A 16,478-nucleotide genomic window follows, 5' to 3' on the forward strand; every position below is an offset into this window, starting at 1 on the left:
AAGGGTGTCATAGTCTGCAGGGAGACTTAGATAGGTTGCAGAGCTGGGCCGAGAGGTGGCGGATGGAATTTAATGCGGAGAAGTGTGAGGTAATTCACTTTGGTAGGAGCAACAGATGTGTCCAGTATAGGGCTAACGGGAGGACTTTGAATAGTGTGGATGAACAGAGGGATCTAGGTGTGTGTGTACATAGATCCCTGAAAGTTGGGAATCAAGTAGATAAGGTTGTCAAGAAGGCGTACGGTGTCTTGGCGTTTATTGGTAGGGGGATTGAATTTAGGAGTCGCAGTGTAATGTTGCAACTGTACACTACTCTAGTGCGGCCGCACTTGGAGTACTGTGTGCAGTTCTGGTCCCCGCATTACAAGAAGGATGTGGAGGCGTTGGAGAGGGTGCAGAGGAGGTTTACTAGGATGTTGCCTGGTATGGAGGGGAGGTCCTATGAGGAGAGACTGAGGGATCTAGGGTTGTTTTCGTTGGAAAGAAGGCGGCTAAGAGGGGATCTTATTGAAACATATAAGATGATTAGAGGTTTAGATAGGGTGGATAGTGATAGCCTTTTTCCTCGGATGGAGAAAGCTAGCACGAGGGGGCATGGCTTTAAATTAAGGGGGGGTAGCTACAGGACGGATGTCAGGGGTAGGTTCTTTACCCAGCGGGTGGTGAGGGATTGGAATGCCCTGCCTGCTGCAGTTGTAAATGCGTCTAGTTTGGGGGCGTTTAAGAGATCTCTGGATAGGTTTATGGACGAAATGGGATTGGTATAGGCTAGTGGGTCATTGTTTTTGTAACTGGTCGGCGCAACATCGTGGGCCGAAGGGCCTGTTCTGCGCTGTAATGTTCTATGTTCTATGTTCTATGTTCTATCATCACTGGAATTTAATGGTTCAGCCAATGGCCACGGCTCAGAAGCTTGAGTTTGTCGCCCTTCTCTCAGCCTGGAAGCAGTACAAAATGACAGTTGCAAGATTGCCTGATATCTGAAATGATACGGATACACTCACAAATTTAATTTTTCCTATAGATATCGATGAATGTGCAACCAACACTTCAACCTGTCAACAAATTTGCACCAATACAATTGGAAGCTTCAGTTGCAGTTGCCAGCCTGGGTTTAGCATCAATGTGACAAACACTTCTATTTGTGATGGTAGGAAATTTTCAAACATTCAGATTCTCAGTAATAGTTGATTCACAAATTACACTAAGTGTAAACCCTCTCAATGGCTTGCATGTTCTTTACTGTAACAAAGAAGCACTTTCTGTTGCTTCACAGTTCAACAAGCTGAGACTAATGAAAATAATCTGCTTGTAAGACCATAAGAAATAATTACATTTTGATTGAAGAGTATGGTATCTATTGTGGAAAATTCATACTCTGCTAGAACATTGCAATTGTGATTTGAGATTTTTGGACCAATGGCATGTAGTTTGCATTTCTGGACTTGCCATTTCTCAATGTTGTTTATCGTTTAGCATCAATGGTCGTCGTAATATGGTTTCCTGATGAGGGAAGGAGCAGAAGGTTCAGGCCAAGGGAGTCAACATATAAATCACAGTGACCCCTGTTTGAGATCTCAACTCTTTCTGAACAGCTTGCAATTTCCTTCTTTCCTCTCTCGTTGCTCATCAGAAATGCCCTGTTTGAACTTCAGTGAGCATTGAGCAATGTCAGTTGGCCAAAAAACATGCACTTCATGAAAAACGAGTCCCTTTCATAAACTGAGATGGATGAATGTCCCTTGTCCTTTGAGGTCCTTGTTCCTTCAACATCACAGCAATTTGATGGTTCAGCCACTGACCACTGCTCAGACAGACACTAGAGCTTGTAACTCTTCTCCCAGACTGGAATGAATAACAAAATGGTAGTTGCAAGATTCCCTGAGGTCTGAAATGACACAGATACACTCACAAATTGACTGTTTCCTACAGATACCAATGAATGTGCAACCAATACTTTGACCTGTCAACAAATCTGCACAAATACAACTGGAAGCTTCAATTGCAATTGTCAGCCTTGGTTTACACCAATGCTACAAACACTTCTCTTTGGGATGGTCGTAAATCTTCAAAAACACAAATTCTCGGAAACCATTGATTTGCAAATTACACCTCATCTGAACCCTCTCAATTTCCATCATATTCTAGATGATGATAAAAAATCTCTTTGCCTGGCTTTGCAATTAAACAATTAGAAGTTAATGAAAACAATTTGCTTCTATGAAATAATCATATTTGGCTTGCAGTCTGCAGATTCCATTGTACTACTTTCATAGACTGCATGGAAATTGCAGTTATTGTTCAGAATTTTGGGTCATTGGATAATTTGGATCAGATCACTTCAGGAGACAGGAATGATTTTCAATTTTGGACATGGCATTTTTTTGGGTTGCTGAATGTTGTGTGTCAATGGGGAGAGAGTGTGATATTCCAGTCAGGGAAATAGCAGAATGTTCAGGCCAAGAGAGTCAATATGTTAGTCAAAGTGATCTGTCTGAGACCTCAGACCTCTTCATCACAGCTTGCAGTAACAGGCGTTCCTGTTGCATCAATACAAATTTCAAATTTCAGTGTGCACTAAGCAATATGAATTGTCCTCAAAGAACTTGATTAATGAAACACTGGTCCTTTTCTTAGAATACAGGTGGATGAACAGCTATTGTCCACTGAGTTAATAGGTCCTTCACCATCACCACTGTCATTTGCTGGTTATTTCACTGGCCACGGCTCATTAGCAAGAGCTTGTGAACCTTACCTGGGACTTGTATCATTAAGAAAATGGTAATTGTCAGATCGCCTGATGTCTGAAATGACACTGATACACTCATGAATTGACCTTTTTCAACAGATATCGATGAATGTGCAACCAACACTTCAACCTGTCAACAAATCTGCACCAATACAATTGGAAGCTTCAATTGCAGTTGCCAGCCGGGGTTCAGCACGAATGTGACAAACACTTCTCTTTGTGATGGTAGGAAATCTTCAAACAGTTAGATTCTCAGAAATAGTTAATGCGCAAATTACTACCCTCTCAATTTCATGCATCTTCTAAACTGCTACAAACAAGCACATTCTGTTGCTTCACAGTTAAGCAAGAAGAGGCGAAAGAAAATAATCTGCCTGTGAGAAATAATTACATTTTGATTGCAGATTTTGGTTTCCATTGTAGAAAATTCATACTCAGAACATTGCAATTACAATTTCTGAATTCTGGATCAATGGCATGTTGTTTGCACTTCGGAATATGCCATTTCTCAATGTTGCTTATTGTTTCGCATCAGTACTGATCGTAATGTAGTATCCTGATCAGGGAAGGAGCAGAATGCCCATGCCCAGAGAATCAGCATATTAGTCACAGTGATCTGTTTGAGGTCTCTACTCTTTTCTGCACAGCTTGCATTAATGTGCTTCCCTCTCTTGTTGCTCATTAGAAAAACCCAGTCTGATTTTTAGTGAGTATTGAGCAATGTGAGTTGGCCAAAAAACATGCAATGAAACACAAGTCCCTTTCATATAATTGAGGTGGATGAATGACCCTAATCCCTTGAGGTACTTGTTCCTTTACCATCATGGGTACATGAATAGGGACGGAATAGAAAGATATGGACCAAAAAGAGAAAGAAGTTTTTTTGTTTATTTAGGGTATTATGATCGGCACAGGCTGGGAGTGCCAAACGGCCTGATGATGAGCTGTACTTTTCTTTGTTCTTTGTATCATCACTGGAATTTTACGGTCCAGTCACTAGCCACAGCGTCTAAGCTGGAGCTTTTAACCCTTCTCCCAGACTGGAACAAATAACAGAATTGTACTTGCAAGATTGCCTGAGGTCTGAAATGACGCAGCTACACTCACAAATTCCTACAGATATCGATGAATGCACAACCAACACTTCAACCTGTCAACACATTTGCATCAATACAATTGGAAGCTTCAATTGCAGTTGCCAGCCTGGATATAGTACAAATGTGACAAACACTTCTCTTTGTGATGGTAGGAAAACTTCAAACGTTTATATTCTTAGAAATAGTCAATGGCAAATTGCCCTCTCAATTTCATGCATGTTCTTAACTGCTATAAACAAACACAATCTGTTGCTTCATATTTAAATAAGAAGAGGCTAAAGATCTGCCTGTAAGAAATAATTACACTTTGATTGCAGATTTTGGTTTCCATTGTGGAAAATTTATTCTCAGTTGGAACCCTGCAATTACGATCTCAGAATTTTAGATCAATGGCACATCGTTTGCACTTCAGGATATGCCACTTCTCAATGTTGCTATTGTTTCGTATCAATGGTGGTCATATGGGGTATCCTGATCAGGGAAGGAGCAGAATGTTCACTCTCAGAGAGTCAGTATGTTAATCACAGTGATCTGTTTGAGATCTTATCTCTTTCCTGCACAGCTTGCACTATTGTGCTTCCCTCTTCTGTTGCTCATTAGAAATGCCCAGATGGAATTTTAGTGAGTATTGAGAAATGTGAGCTGGCCAGAAACCATTCAGTTAATGAAACACAAGTCTCTTTCATATAACTGAGGTGGATGAATGGCCCTAATCCCTTTAGTTAATTGTTCCTTCACCATCATGGGTACATGAATAGGGATGGAATAGAGTGATATGGATCAAGAAGGGAAAGAAAGTTTTCTTTTGTTTATTTAGGGCATTATGATTGGCACAGGGAGGGAGGGCTGACGGGGCTGATCCTATGCTGTACTTTTCTCTGTTCTTTGTATCACAAAGAAGAACAAAAAGGCACATGCTGTGCATAGGCAGCTGGGATCAAGTGAATCTCTTAAGAGTATAGGGGGTGTTGGAGTAGAGTTAAGAGAGAAATCAGGAGGGTAAAAAAGGGACATGAAATTGTTTTGGCAGATAAGGCAAAAGAGAATCCAAAGAACTTCTACAAATACATGAAGGGCAAAAGAGTAACAAGGGAGAGAGTTGGGCCTCTTAAGGATCAACAAGGTCAGCTCTGTGTGGATATCCAAGAGATGGATGAGATTCTAAATGAATATTTCTCATCAGTATTTAGTGTTGAGAAAAGCGTGGATGTTAGGAAACTTGGGGAAATAAGTTGTGATGTGATGAGGAGTGTACATATTACAGAGGAGGTGGTGCTGGAAGTCTTAAAGTGCATCAAGGTAGGTAAATCTGCAGGACCTGATGAGGTATATCCCAGGACGTTGTGGGAGGTTAGGGAGGGAATTGTGGATCCCCTAGCCAAGATATTTAAATCATCGATAGTCATGGATGAGGTGCCTGAAGATTGGAGAGTGGCAAATGTTGTGCCTTTGTTTATAAAGGGCTGCAGGGAAAAGCCTGGGAATTACAGGCCAGTGAGCCTCACGTCTGTGGTGAGTAAATTGTTGGAAGGTATTTTGAGAGACAGGATCTATAGGCATTTAGAGATGCAAGGACTGATTAAGGACAGTCAGCTTGGCTTTGTGAGTGGAAAATCATGTCTCACAATTTAATTGAGTTTTTTGAAGGGGTAACCAGGAAGATAAATGAGGGCAGTGCAGTTGATGTTGTCTACATGGACTTTAGCAAGGCCTTTGACAAGGTATCGCATGGTAGGTTGTTGCATAAAGTTAAATCTCACGGGATTCAGGATGAGGTATCTAAATGGATACAAAATTTGTTCTTGACAGAAGCCAGAGGGTCGTTGTAGAGAGTTGTTTTTTAAACTGGAGGCCTGTGACCAGCAGTGTGCCTCAGGATCTGTGCTGGGCCCACTGTCAGTAGTCATTTATATTAGCGATTTGGATGAGAATATAAGGGACATGGTTAATAAGTTTGCAGATGACACCAATATTGGTGGCATAGTGGACAGTGAAGAAAGTTATCTCCAATTGCAATGGGATCTTGATCAGTTGGGCCAGTGGGCTGATGAATGGCAGATGGAGTTTAATTTAGACAAATGCGAGGAGATGCATTTTGGTAGATTGAACTAGGGCAGAACTTACTCAGTTAATGGTTGGGGAGAGTTACAGAACAAAGAGATCTAGGGGTACATGTTCATAGCTCCTTGAAAGTGGAGTCACAGGTGGACAGAGTGGTGAAGAAGGCATTTGGCTTGCTTGGTTTCATTGGTCAGAACATTGAATACATGAGTTGGGGCATCTTGTCAAAGTTATACAAGACATTGGTAAGGCCACTCATGGAATATTGCGTGCAATCCTGGTCACCCTATTATAGAAAGGATATTATTAAACTAGAAAGAATGCTGAAAAAATTTACTAGGATGATACCGAGACTTGATGGATTGAGTTATGAAGAGAAGCTGAATAGACTGGAACTTTTTTCTCTGGAGCGTAAGAGGCTGAGGGGTGGCCTTATAGGCGTCTATAAAATAATGAGGGGCATAGACAAGGTAGATATATTTAAGGTCAATATATTTTCCCAAAAGTACGGGAGAATAAAACTAGAGGGAATAGGTGTAAGGTGAGAGGGGAGAGACACAAAAGTGCCCAGAGAGGCAATTTTTTCACACAGAGGTTGGTGAGTTTCTGGAACAAGCTGCCAGAGGTAGTAGTAGAGGCGGATACAATTGTATCTTTTAAAAAGCATTTAGATGGTTACATGGGTACAGTAGGTTTAGAGGGATATGGGCCAAATGCAGGCAATTGGGATTAGCTTGGGTTTTAAAAAAAATGGGTGGCATGGACAAGTTGGGCCGAAAGGCCTGTTTCCATGCTGTAAACTTCGATCACTCTATAACTGGAATTTGACGGTTTGATCACTGGCCACGGCATCTAAGCTGGAGGTTTTAACCCTTATCCCAAACTGGAACGTATAACAAAATTGAAGTTGCAAGATTGCCTGAGGTCTGAAATGACACAGCTACTCTCATGAATTGAGTTTTTCCTATAGATATCGATGAATGTGCAACCAATACTTCAACCTGTCAACATATTTGCATCAATACAATTGGAAGCTTCAATTGCAGTTGCCAGCCTGGATATAGCACAAATGTGACAAACACTTCTCTTTGTGATGGTAGGAAAACTTCAAATAATCATATTCTTAGAATAGTCGATGGCAAATTACTTTTAGTCTCTACCATCTCAACGTCATGTATGTTCTAAACCGCTACAAACAAGCACGTTCTCTTGCTTCAGTTTCACAAGAATAGGTTCAAGAAAATAAATTGAATGTAAGAAATACTTGCATTTTGATTGCAGATTGTGATTTCCATTGTGGAAAATTCATATTCTTTTCTTGAGCATTGTAATCTCAATTTCAGGATTTTGGACCAATGGCATGTACTTTGCACTTCTAGACTTGCCATGTTTTAATGTTGCTTATTGTTTAGCATTGATGGTAGTGTGGTACTCTGATCAGGGAAGGAGCAGAATGTTCAGGCCAAGAGGGTCAGTATGTTCGTCATAGTAATCTGTTTGACATCTTTGCTCTTTTCTGCATTTCTTGCAGTTTCCCTCTTTCCTCTCCTGTTGCTCATTAGAAACATCCAGTTTGAATTTCATTGACTACTGCGGAATGTCAGCTAGCCAAAACATACATGGTTAATGAAACATAAGTCCCTTTCATAGCCTGAGTTGGATGAATGACCCTAGTTTTTTGAGATACTTGTTTCTTCACCATCATCACTGCAATTTGATGGTTCAGCCACTGGCCACAGCTCAGAAGCTGGAGCTTGTAACCTTTCTCTTAGCCTGGAATGAATAACAAAATGGTGGTTGCAAGAACCTCTGAGGTCTGAAATGACATTGGTACATTCACGGATTGACTTTTTCCCTACAGATATAGATGAATGTGCAACCAACACTTCAACCTGTCAACAAATCTGCACCAATAGAATTGGAGGCTTCAGTTGCAGTTGCCAGCCTGGGTTTAACATCAATGTTACAAACACTTCTGTTTGTGATGGTAGGAAACCTTCAAACATTCAGATTCTAAGAAACAGTTGATTCGTACATTTATCCATGTCTAAACTCTCTCAATGTCCTGCCTGTTATAGATTGCGACAAAGAAGCATTTTCTGTTGCTTCACAATTAAATAATAAGAGGTTAAGGAAGATAATCTGCCTGTAAGAAATAACTACATTTTGATTGCAGATGATGGTTTGCATCAATGATGGTCGTACTGTGGCACTCTGATCAGAGAATCAGAATGTCCATGTCGAGAGAGTCAATATATTTACCACAGTGATCTGTTTGAGACTTCTGCTTTTTTTTGCATCAGTTGCAGTATTGTGCTTTCCTCTTCCACTTCTCATTAGAAACCTCCAGGCTGAATTGCATTGAGTATTGAGCAATGTGAGCAGGCCGAAAACATGCAGTTAATAAAACACCAATCCCTTTCATGCAACTCAGTTGGATGAATGGCCCTATCTCCTTGTGTTGCTTGTTCCTTTACCATCATCACTGGAATTTGATGGTTCAGCCATTGGACACGGCTCAGAAGCTGGAGCTTGTAGCCCTTCTCTCGGCCTGGAACAAATAACAAAATGACAGTGGCAGGAGCTCCTGAGATCTGAAATGACACAGATACATTGACTTTTCCCTACAGATATTGATGAATGTGCAGCCAACACTTCAACCTGTCAACAAATCTGCACCAACACAATTGGAAGCTTCAGTTGCAGTTGCCAGCCTGGGTTTAGCACCAATGTGACAAACACTTCTCTTTGTGATGGTAGGAAATTGTCAAACATTCAGATTCTCACTTTGTCTAAACCCTCTCAATTTCCATCATATTCAGGATGACTATAAAAATACTCTTTATCTGGCTTCACAATTAAACAATAAGAGGTCAATGAAAATAATTTGCCAGTCAGAAATAATTATATTCTGCTGACAGTCTACAGATCCCATTGTAATAATTTCATAGACTGCTTGGAAATTGCAATTACGATTCAGAATTTTGGATCAATGGATCATGTTTTGGATGAATTTTTTTTGCAGTTTGGGAGATGGAAATGCTCTTCAGTTCTGGATGTGGCATTTTTTTGGGTTGCTGAGTGTTGAGCATCAATGGGGGGGGAATGTGGTTCCTCAATCAGGGAAGTAGCAGAATGTTCGCGCCAAGACAGTCAACATGCTAGTCAAAGTGATCTGTCTGAGACCTCAGACCTCTTCATTACAGCTTGCAGGAACTGGGCTCCCTGTTCAATTGCTCAATACAAATGCTAAATTTCAGTGTGCACTTTTTAATATGAATTGTCCTCAAAGAACATGATTAATAAAACACTAGTCCTTTTCTTTTAGAATACAGGTGGATAAACAGCCTTTGCCTTGAGTTAATTGTTGCTTCACCATCACTACTGGCATTTGCTGGTTATGTCATTGGCTACAACTCATTGGCTATAGCATGTGGACCTCATCTGGAACTGGTGTCATTTAAGAAAATGGGAGTTGTAAGATCACCTGATATCTGAAATGACACTGGTACACTCACAAAATTACATTTTTCAACAGATCTCGATGAATGTGCCACCAACACTTCAACCTGTCAACAAATCTGCACCATTACAATTGGAAGCTTCAATTGCAGTTGCCAGCCTGGGTTTAACATCAATGTTACAAACACTTGTCTTTGTGATAGTAGGAAATTTTCAAACATTTAGATTCTCAGAAATAGTTGATGTGCAAATTACAGTTTGTTTCTATCCTCTCAATTTTCTGCATGTTCAAGACTACTGCAAAGAAACACTTTCTGTTGCTTCAGAGTTAAATAAGAAGAGGTTAAAGAAAATATTCTGCCTATAAGAAATAATTATATTTTGATTGCATATTACGGTTTCCACTGTGGAAAATTCATACTCGTCTAGAACATTGCAAAAACTTTTTTAGAATTTTGGATTAATGGCACGTAGTTTCTTCTCGATTTGCCATTTTCAATGTTGCTTATTGTTTCGCAGCAGTGGTAGTCATAATGTGGTGTCCCGATCAGGGAAGGAACAGATTGCCCATGCCCGGAGACTTAGTATGCTAGTCACAGTGATCTGGGATCTCTGCTTTTTTCTGCACAGCTTGCTGTAACGTGCTTCCCTCTTCTGTTGCTCATTAGAAACACCCAGTTGGATTTTTAATGAGTACTGAGCAATGTAAGTTGGCCAAAAAACATGCTGTTAATGGAACACAAGTCCCTTTTATATAATTGAGGTGCATGAATGGCTCTAATCTCTTGAGATACTTGTTCCTTCACCATCATGGGTACCTGAATAAGAAGGGAATAGAGGAATATGTACCAAGTAAGGACAGAAGTTTTTTTTAAGTTTAGTTAGGGCATCATAATCGGCACAGGCAGGGAGGGCTGAAGGGTCTGACCCTGTGCTGTACTTTTCTTTGTTTTTTTGTATCATAGGAATTTGATGGTTCAGCCACTGGCCACATCTCATAAGATAGAGCCTGTAACCTTTCTCTAGGCCTGGAACAAAGAACAAATTGGTAATGGCAAGAACTGCTGTGGTCTGAAATGACACAGATACACTCACAAATAGACTTTTTTCTACAGATATCAATGAATGTGCAGCCAACATTTCTACCTGTCAACAAATCTGCACAAATACAATTGGAAACTTCAATTGCAGTTGCCAGCCTGGATTTAGCATTAATGCAACAAATACTTCTTTTTGTGATGGTAGGTAATCTTCAAAAACATATTCTTGGAATCTGTTGATTTGCAAATTACACAGTTGCAACCTGCTCAATTTCCATCATATTCTAAATGGCTATAAACAAGCTCTTTACCTTTCTTACAATTAAACAATAAGAGGTGAAAGAAAACAATCTACCAGTATGAAATAACTATACTTGGCTTGCAGGCTATGGGTTCCATTATATTAAATTCATAGACTGCTTGGAAATTGCAATTATGATTCAGAATTTTGGGTCAATGGATCAAGTTCTGGATCAAGTGCTTCGCACTTTTGGACATGCGAATGCTCTTCAGTTCTGGACATGACATTTTTTTGGGTTGCTGAGTGTTGAGCATCAATGGGGAGGGAATGTGGTTCCCCAATCAGGGAAGTAACAGAATGTTCACGCCAAGGGAGTCAATATGTTAGTCAAAGTGATCTGGATGACACCTCTTTATCACAGCTTGCAGTGAAGGTTTACCTATATCATTGTTGATTAGAAATGTCAGATTGCGGTGTGCACTGAACAATATGAATTGGCCTCAAAAATATGATTAATTGTCTTCAAAGAACTTGATTAATGAAACACTAGTTCTTTTCTTAGAATACAGGTGGATAAACAGCCCATTTCCTTTGCGATAATAGTTTCTTCAATGTCACCACTCAAAATTACTGGTTATTTCACTGGCTGCAGTTCATTGGCTAGAGCTTGTGAACCTTATCTGGGACTGCCATTGTTAAAAAAAGTGGTAGTTTATAGATCCCCTGAGGTCTGAAATGGCACTGATATATTCATGGATGGACTATTTTCTGCAGATATCGATGAATGTGCAACCAACACATCAACCTGTCAACAAATCTGCACCAATACAATTGGAAGCTTCAGTTGCAGTTGTCAGCCTGGGTTTAGCACCAATGTGACAAACAGTTCTCTTTGCGATGGTAGGAAATCTTCAAACATTCAGGTTCTCAGAAACTGTTCATTTGTAAATTGCTCTATGTCTAAACCGTCTCAATGTCCTGTATGTTCTGGACTGCAATAAACAAGCACTTTCTGATGCTTTACTATTAAATAATAAGAGGTTAAGGAAAATATTGTGTCTGTAAGAAATAATTACATTTTGATTGCAGATTATGGTTTGCATCAATGTTGGTTTTCATGTGGTATCCTGATCAGAGAAGGAGTAGAATGTCCACACCAAGAGAGTCAATATATCAGTCACAGTGATCTATTTGAGATGCCTGCTTTTTTTTACATAGGCTGTAGTATTGTGCTTCCCTCTTCCTCTGCTCATTAGAAATGCTCAGTTTGAATTTCAGCGAGTATTGAGCAATGTGAGTTGGCCAGAAAACATGCTGTTAATAAAACATAGTTCCCTTTCATGCAACTGAGGTGGATAAATGGCCCTAGTTTCTTGTGGTATTTGTTTTTTCACCATCATCACTGGAATTTGATGATTCAGCCACTGGCCACGGCTCTAAAACTGGACCTTATAACCATTCTCTCGGCCTGGAATTAATAACAGAATGACTGTGGCAAGAACCCCTGAGACCTGAAAAGGCAGAGATACACTCATAAATTGTTTTTATTCTATAGACATCAATGAATGTGCAACCAACACTTCAACCTGTCAACAAATCTGCACCAATACAATTGGAAGCTTCAGTTGCAGTTGCCAGCCTGGGTTTAGCACCAATGTGACAAACACTTCTCTTTGTGATGGTAGGAAATCTTCAAACATTCAGATTCTCAGAAATAGTTGATTTGCTGATTACGCATAGTCTCTCAATGTCCCTCTCAGTGCCCTGTATGTTCTAGACTGCTACAAATTTACACTTTCTGTTGCTTCACAGTTAAACAAGAAAAACTTAATGAAAATAATCTGCCTGTAAGAAATAATTACTTTTTGATTGCAGTTTATGGTTTCCATTGTGGAAAATTCATACTTGGCTAGAACACTGCAATTACAATTTCAGAATTTTGGATCAATGACACATAGTTTTGCGTTTTTTGATTTGATTAATTATTGTCACAAATATTAACATACAGTGAAAAGTATTGTTTCTTGCATACTATACAGAAAAAGCATACTATTCATAGAGAAGGAAACGAAAGAGTGCAGAATGTAGTGATACAGTCATAGGTAGGGTGTAGAGAAAGGTCAACTTAATGCAAGATAGGTCCATTCAAAAGCCTGACAGCAGCAGGGAAGAAGCTGATCTTGAGTTGGTTCATACGTGACCTCAGACTTTTCTATCTTTTTCTGACAGAAGTAGGTGGAAGAGAGGATGTCTGGGGTGTGTGGGATCCTTAATTATGCTGGCTGCTTTGCTGAGGCAGTGGGAAATGTAGACAGAGTCAATGGATGGGAGGCTAATTTGCCTGATGGATTGGGCTATATTCATGACCTTTTGTAGTTCCTTGCAGTCTTTGGCAAAATGGGAGCCATACCAAGCTGTGATACAACCAGAAAGAATGCTTTCTATGGTGCATCTGTAAAAATTGGTGAGAGTCGTAGCTGACATGCCAGATTTTCTTAATTACTGAGAAAGTAGAAGTATTGGTGGGCTTTCTTAACTATAGTATCGGCATGGGGGACGAGGACAGGTTGTTGGTGATCTGGACACATAAAAACTTGAAGCTCTCGACTCTTTCTACTTTGTTCCCATTGATGCAGACAGGAGCATTTTCTCCTTTACACTTTCTGAAGTCAATGACAATCTCCTTTGTTTTGTTGAGATTGAGGGAGAGATTTTTATTGCTGCTCCAGTTCACCAGATTCTGTATTTCATTCCTGTAATGTGTCTCATCATTGTTTGAGATCTGACCCACTATGGTGGTGTCAATAGCAAACTTGAAAACCTGGACGTGCCATTTTTCAGTGTTGCTTATTGTTTCGCATCAGTGGTGGTTGTAATGTGGTATCCTGATCAGAGAAGGTGCAGAATGTCCACGCCAAGAGAGTCAGTATGCTAGTCACAGTGATCTGTTTGAGATCTCTGCTCTTGCCTGCACAGCTTGCAGTATCATGCTTCCCTCTTCTATTGCTCATTAGAAATGCCCAGTTGGAATTTTAGTGAGTATTTGAGCTGGCCAAAAAACATGCAGTTAACGAAATACCAAATCCCTTTCATACAATTGAGTGGATGAATGGCCCTAGTCCCTTGAAGTACCTGTTCCTTCACCATCAAGGGTACATGAATAGGGAGGGAATAAAGGGATATGGACCAAGTAAGGACAGAAGGCTGTTTTTTAGTTTAGTTAGCGTATCATGATCAGCACAGGCATGGTGGGCTGAAGGATCGATCCCATGCCATACTTTTCTTTGTTTTTTGCTTCTTCAATGGAACTTGACAGTTCAACCTCTGGCCACATCTCATAAACTGGAGCTTGGAACCCTGCTCTTGGCCTGGAATGAATAACAAATGGCAGTGGCAAGATCCGCTGTAGTCTGAAATGACATAGATACACTCACAAATTCACTTTTGTCTACAGATATCAATGAGTGTGCAACCAACACTTCAACCTGTCAACAAATCTGCACCAATACAATTGGAAGCTTCAATTGCAGTTGCCAGCCTGGATTTAGCACCAATGTGGCAAACACTTCTCTTTGTGATGGTAGGAAATATTCAAATATTCAGATTCTCAGAAGCAGTTCATTCGTAAATTACTTATGTCTAAACCCTCCCAATGTCCTGCATGTTGTAGGCTGTGACAAACAAGCACTTAATGTTACTTCATAATTAAACAATAAGAGGTTAAAGAAAATAACTGCCTGTAAGAAATAATTACATTTTGATTGCAGATTATGGTTCACACCATTGGTGGTTGTAATGTGGTACCCTGATCAGAGAAGGAGCAGAATGATCATGCTGAGAGAGTCAATATGTTAATCACAGTGATCAGTTTAAGACGTCTGCTCTTTTTTGCATAGGTTGCAGTACCTCACTTTCCTCTTCCACTTCTCATTAGAAACCTCCTGGTTTGAATTTCATTGAGTACTGAGCAATATGAGCTGGCCAAAAAACATGCAGTTAATAAACACAAGTCCCTTTCATACAACTGATTGGATAAACAGCACGAGTTCCGTCTTTTACCTATTTCTTCACCATCATCACTAGAATTTGATGATTCAGCTAATGGCCATGGCTCTAAAACTGGAGCTTATAGGCCTTCTCTTGGCCTGGAACAAATAACAAAATGACAGAGGCAAGTACACTTGTGGCCTGAAATTACAGAAATACACACACACTTGGACTTTTTCCAACACATATTGATGAATGTGCAACCAACAAAATTCAACCTGTCAACAAATCTGCACCAATACAATTGGAAGCTTCAATTGCCATTGCCAGCCTGGGTTTGGCATCAATGTGACAAATACTTCTCTTTGTGATGGTAGAAAACCTTCAAACATTCAGATTCTCAGAAAACGTTGATGCGCAAAGTAGGCTTAATCTTTACTCTCTCGATGTCCTGCATGTTCTAAACCGCACCTCTTGTTGCTTCACAGTTAAACAAGAAGAGGTTAAAGAAAATAATCTGCATTTAAGGAATAATAACATTTGATTGCATATTATGGCTGCTATTGTGGAAATCTGTGCAAGGCTTGGACACTGCAATTATGACTTGAGAAGTTTGAATCAATGGCATGTACTTTGCATTTCTGGACTGGCCATTTTTCAATGCTGCTTATTGCTTAGTATCAATGGTGGTCCTAATCTGGTAGTGTGATTAGGGATGGAGCAGAATGTTCAGGCCAAGAGGATCAGTGTGGTTGTCATAGTGAACTGTTTGTGCTTCTGCTCGTTTTTACACTTCTTGCAGATTCCTTCTTCTCTCTCCTTAGAAATGTCCAGTTTGAATTTCAGTTAGTAATGAGGAATGTGAGTTGGCCAAAAAACATGCAGTTAATAAAACATAAGTCCCTTTCATATACCTGAGGTGGGTGAATGGCCCTAGTCCTTTGAGGTACTTGTTCCTTCACCATCATCACTGGAATTTAAGAACATAAGAACATAAGAAATAGGAGCAGGAGTAGGCCATCTAGCCCTTCGGGCCACTGGCCATTTGATGGTTCAGCCACTGGCCACGGCTCAGAAGCTCGAGCTTGTAACCCTTCTCCAGCCTGAAGAAGAACAAAATGATAGTTGCAAGATTGCCTGATGTCCAAATGACACTGATACACTGATGAATTGACTTTTTCCTATAGATATTGATGAATGTGCAACCAATACTTCAACCTGTCAACAAATCTGCACCAATACAATTGGAAGCTTCAATTGCAGTTGCCAACCTGGGTTTGGCACCAATGTGACAAGTACTTCTCTTTGTGATGGTAGGAAACCTTCAAACACTCAGATTCTCAGAAACAGTTCATGCTCAAAATAGGCTTAATCTTTACCCTCTTGATGACCTGCATGTTCTAAACTGCTACAAATAAGCACCTCTTGTTGCTTCACAGTTAAACAAGAAGCAGTTAAAGAAAATAATCTGCGTTTAAGATGATTGCCATTCTGGAAATATGTGCAAATCTTGACATTGCAATTATGATTTGAGAATTTTGGATCAATGGCATGTACTTTGCATTTCTGGACTGGCCATTTTTCAATGCTGCTTATTGCTTAGTATCAATGATGGTCATAATTTGGTATCCTGATCAGGGAAGGAGCAGAATGTTCAGGCCAAGAGGGTCAGTATGGTCATCATAGTGATCTGTTTGTTCTTCGGTTCTTTTTTGCACTTCTTGCAGTTTCCTTCTTCTCTCTCCTTAGGAATGTCTAGTTTGAATTTCTGTTAGTATTGAGGAATGTGAGTTGGCCAAAAACCATTCAGTTAAGTTCCTTTCATATACCTGAGGTGGGTG

The 16,478-nt window shown here is 40.0% G+C and overlaps 1 protein-coding gene across 1 annotated transcript; it reads left to right on the forward strand.

Annotated features, from left to right (window-relative positions):
- Positions 1-1,030: 1,030 nt before the first annotated feature.
- Positions 1,031-15,856, forward strand: LOC145341248 (uncharacterized; the record flags this gene model as incomplete). The annotated part of the gene is made up of 9 exons (XM_080186174.1): positions 1,031-1,112; positions 2,849-2,974; positions 7,769-7,894; positions 8,538-8,663; positions 10,485-10,610; positions 11,425-11,550; positions 12,206-12,331; positions 14,105-14,230; positions 15,825-15,856. Coding segments are annotated over exons 1-9 (996 nt in total), but the record flags the coding sequence as incomplete, so codon positions are not given.
- Positions 15,857-16,478: the final 622 nt, after the last annotated feature.

This window comes from Carcharhinus amblyrhynchos, chromosome 3 (assembly GCF_965287045.1).
Source record: "Carcharhinus amblyrhynchos chromosome 3, sCarAmb.v2.hapA, whole genome shotgun sequence".
Taxonomy (NCBI): Eukaryota; Metazoa; Chordata; class Chondrichthyes; order Carcharhiniformes; family Carcharhinidae; genus Carcharhinus; species Carcharhinus amblyrhynchos.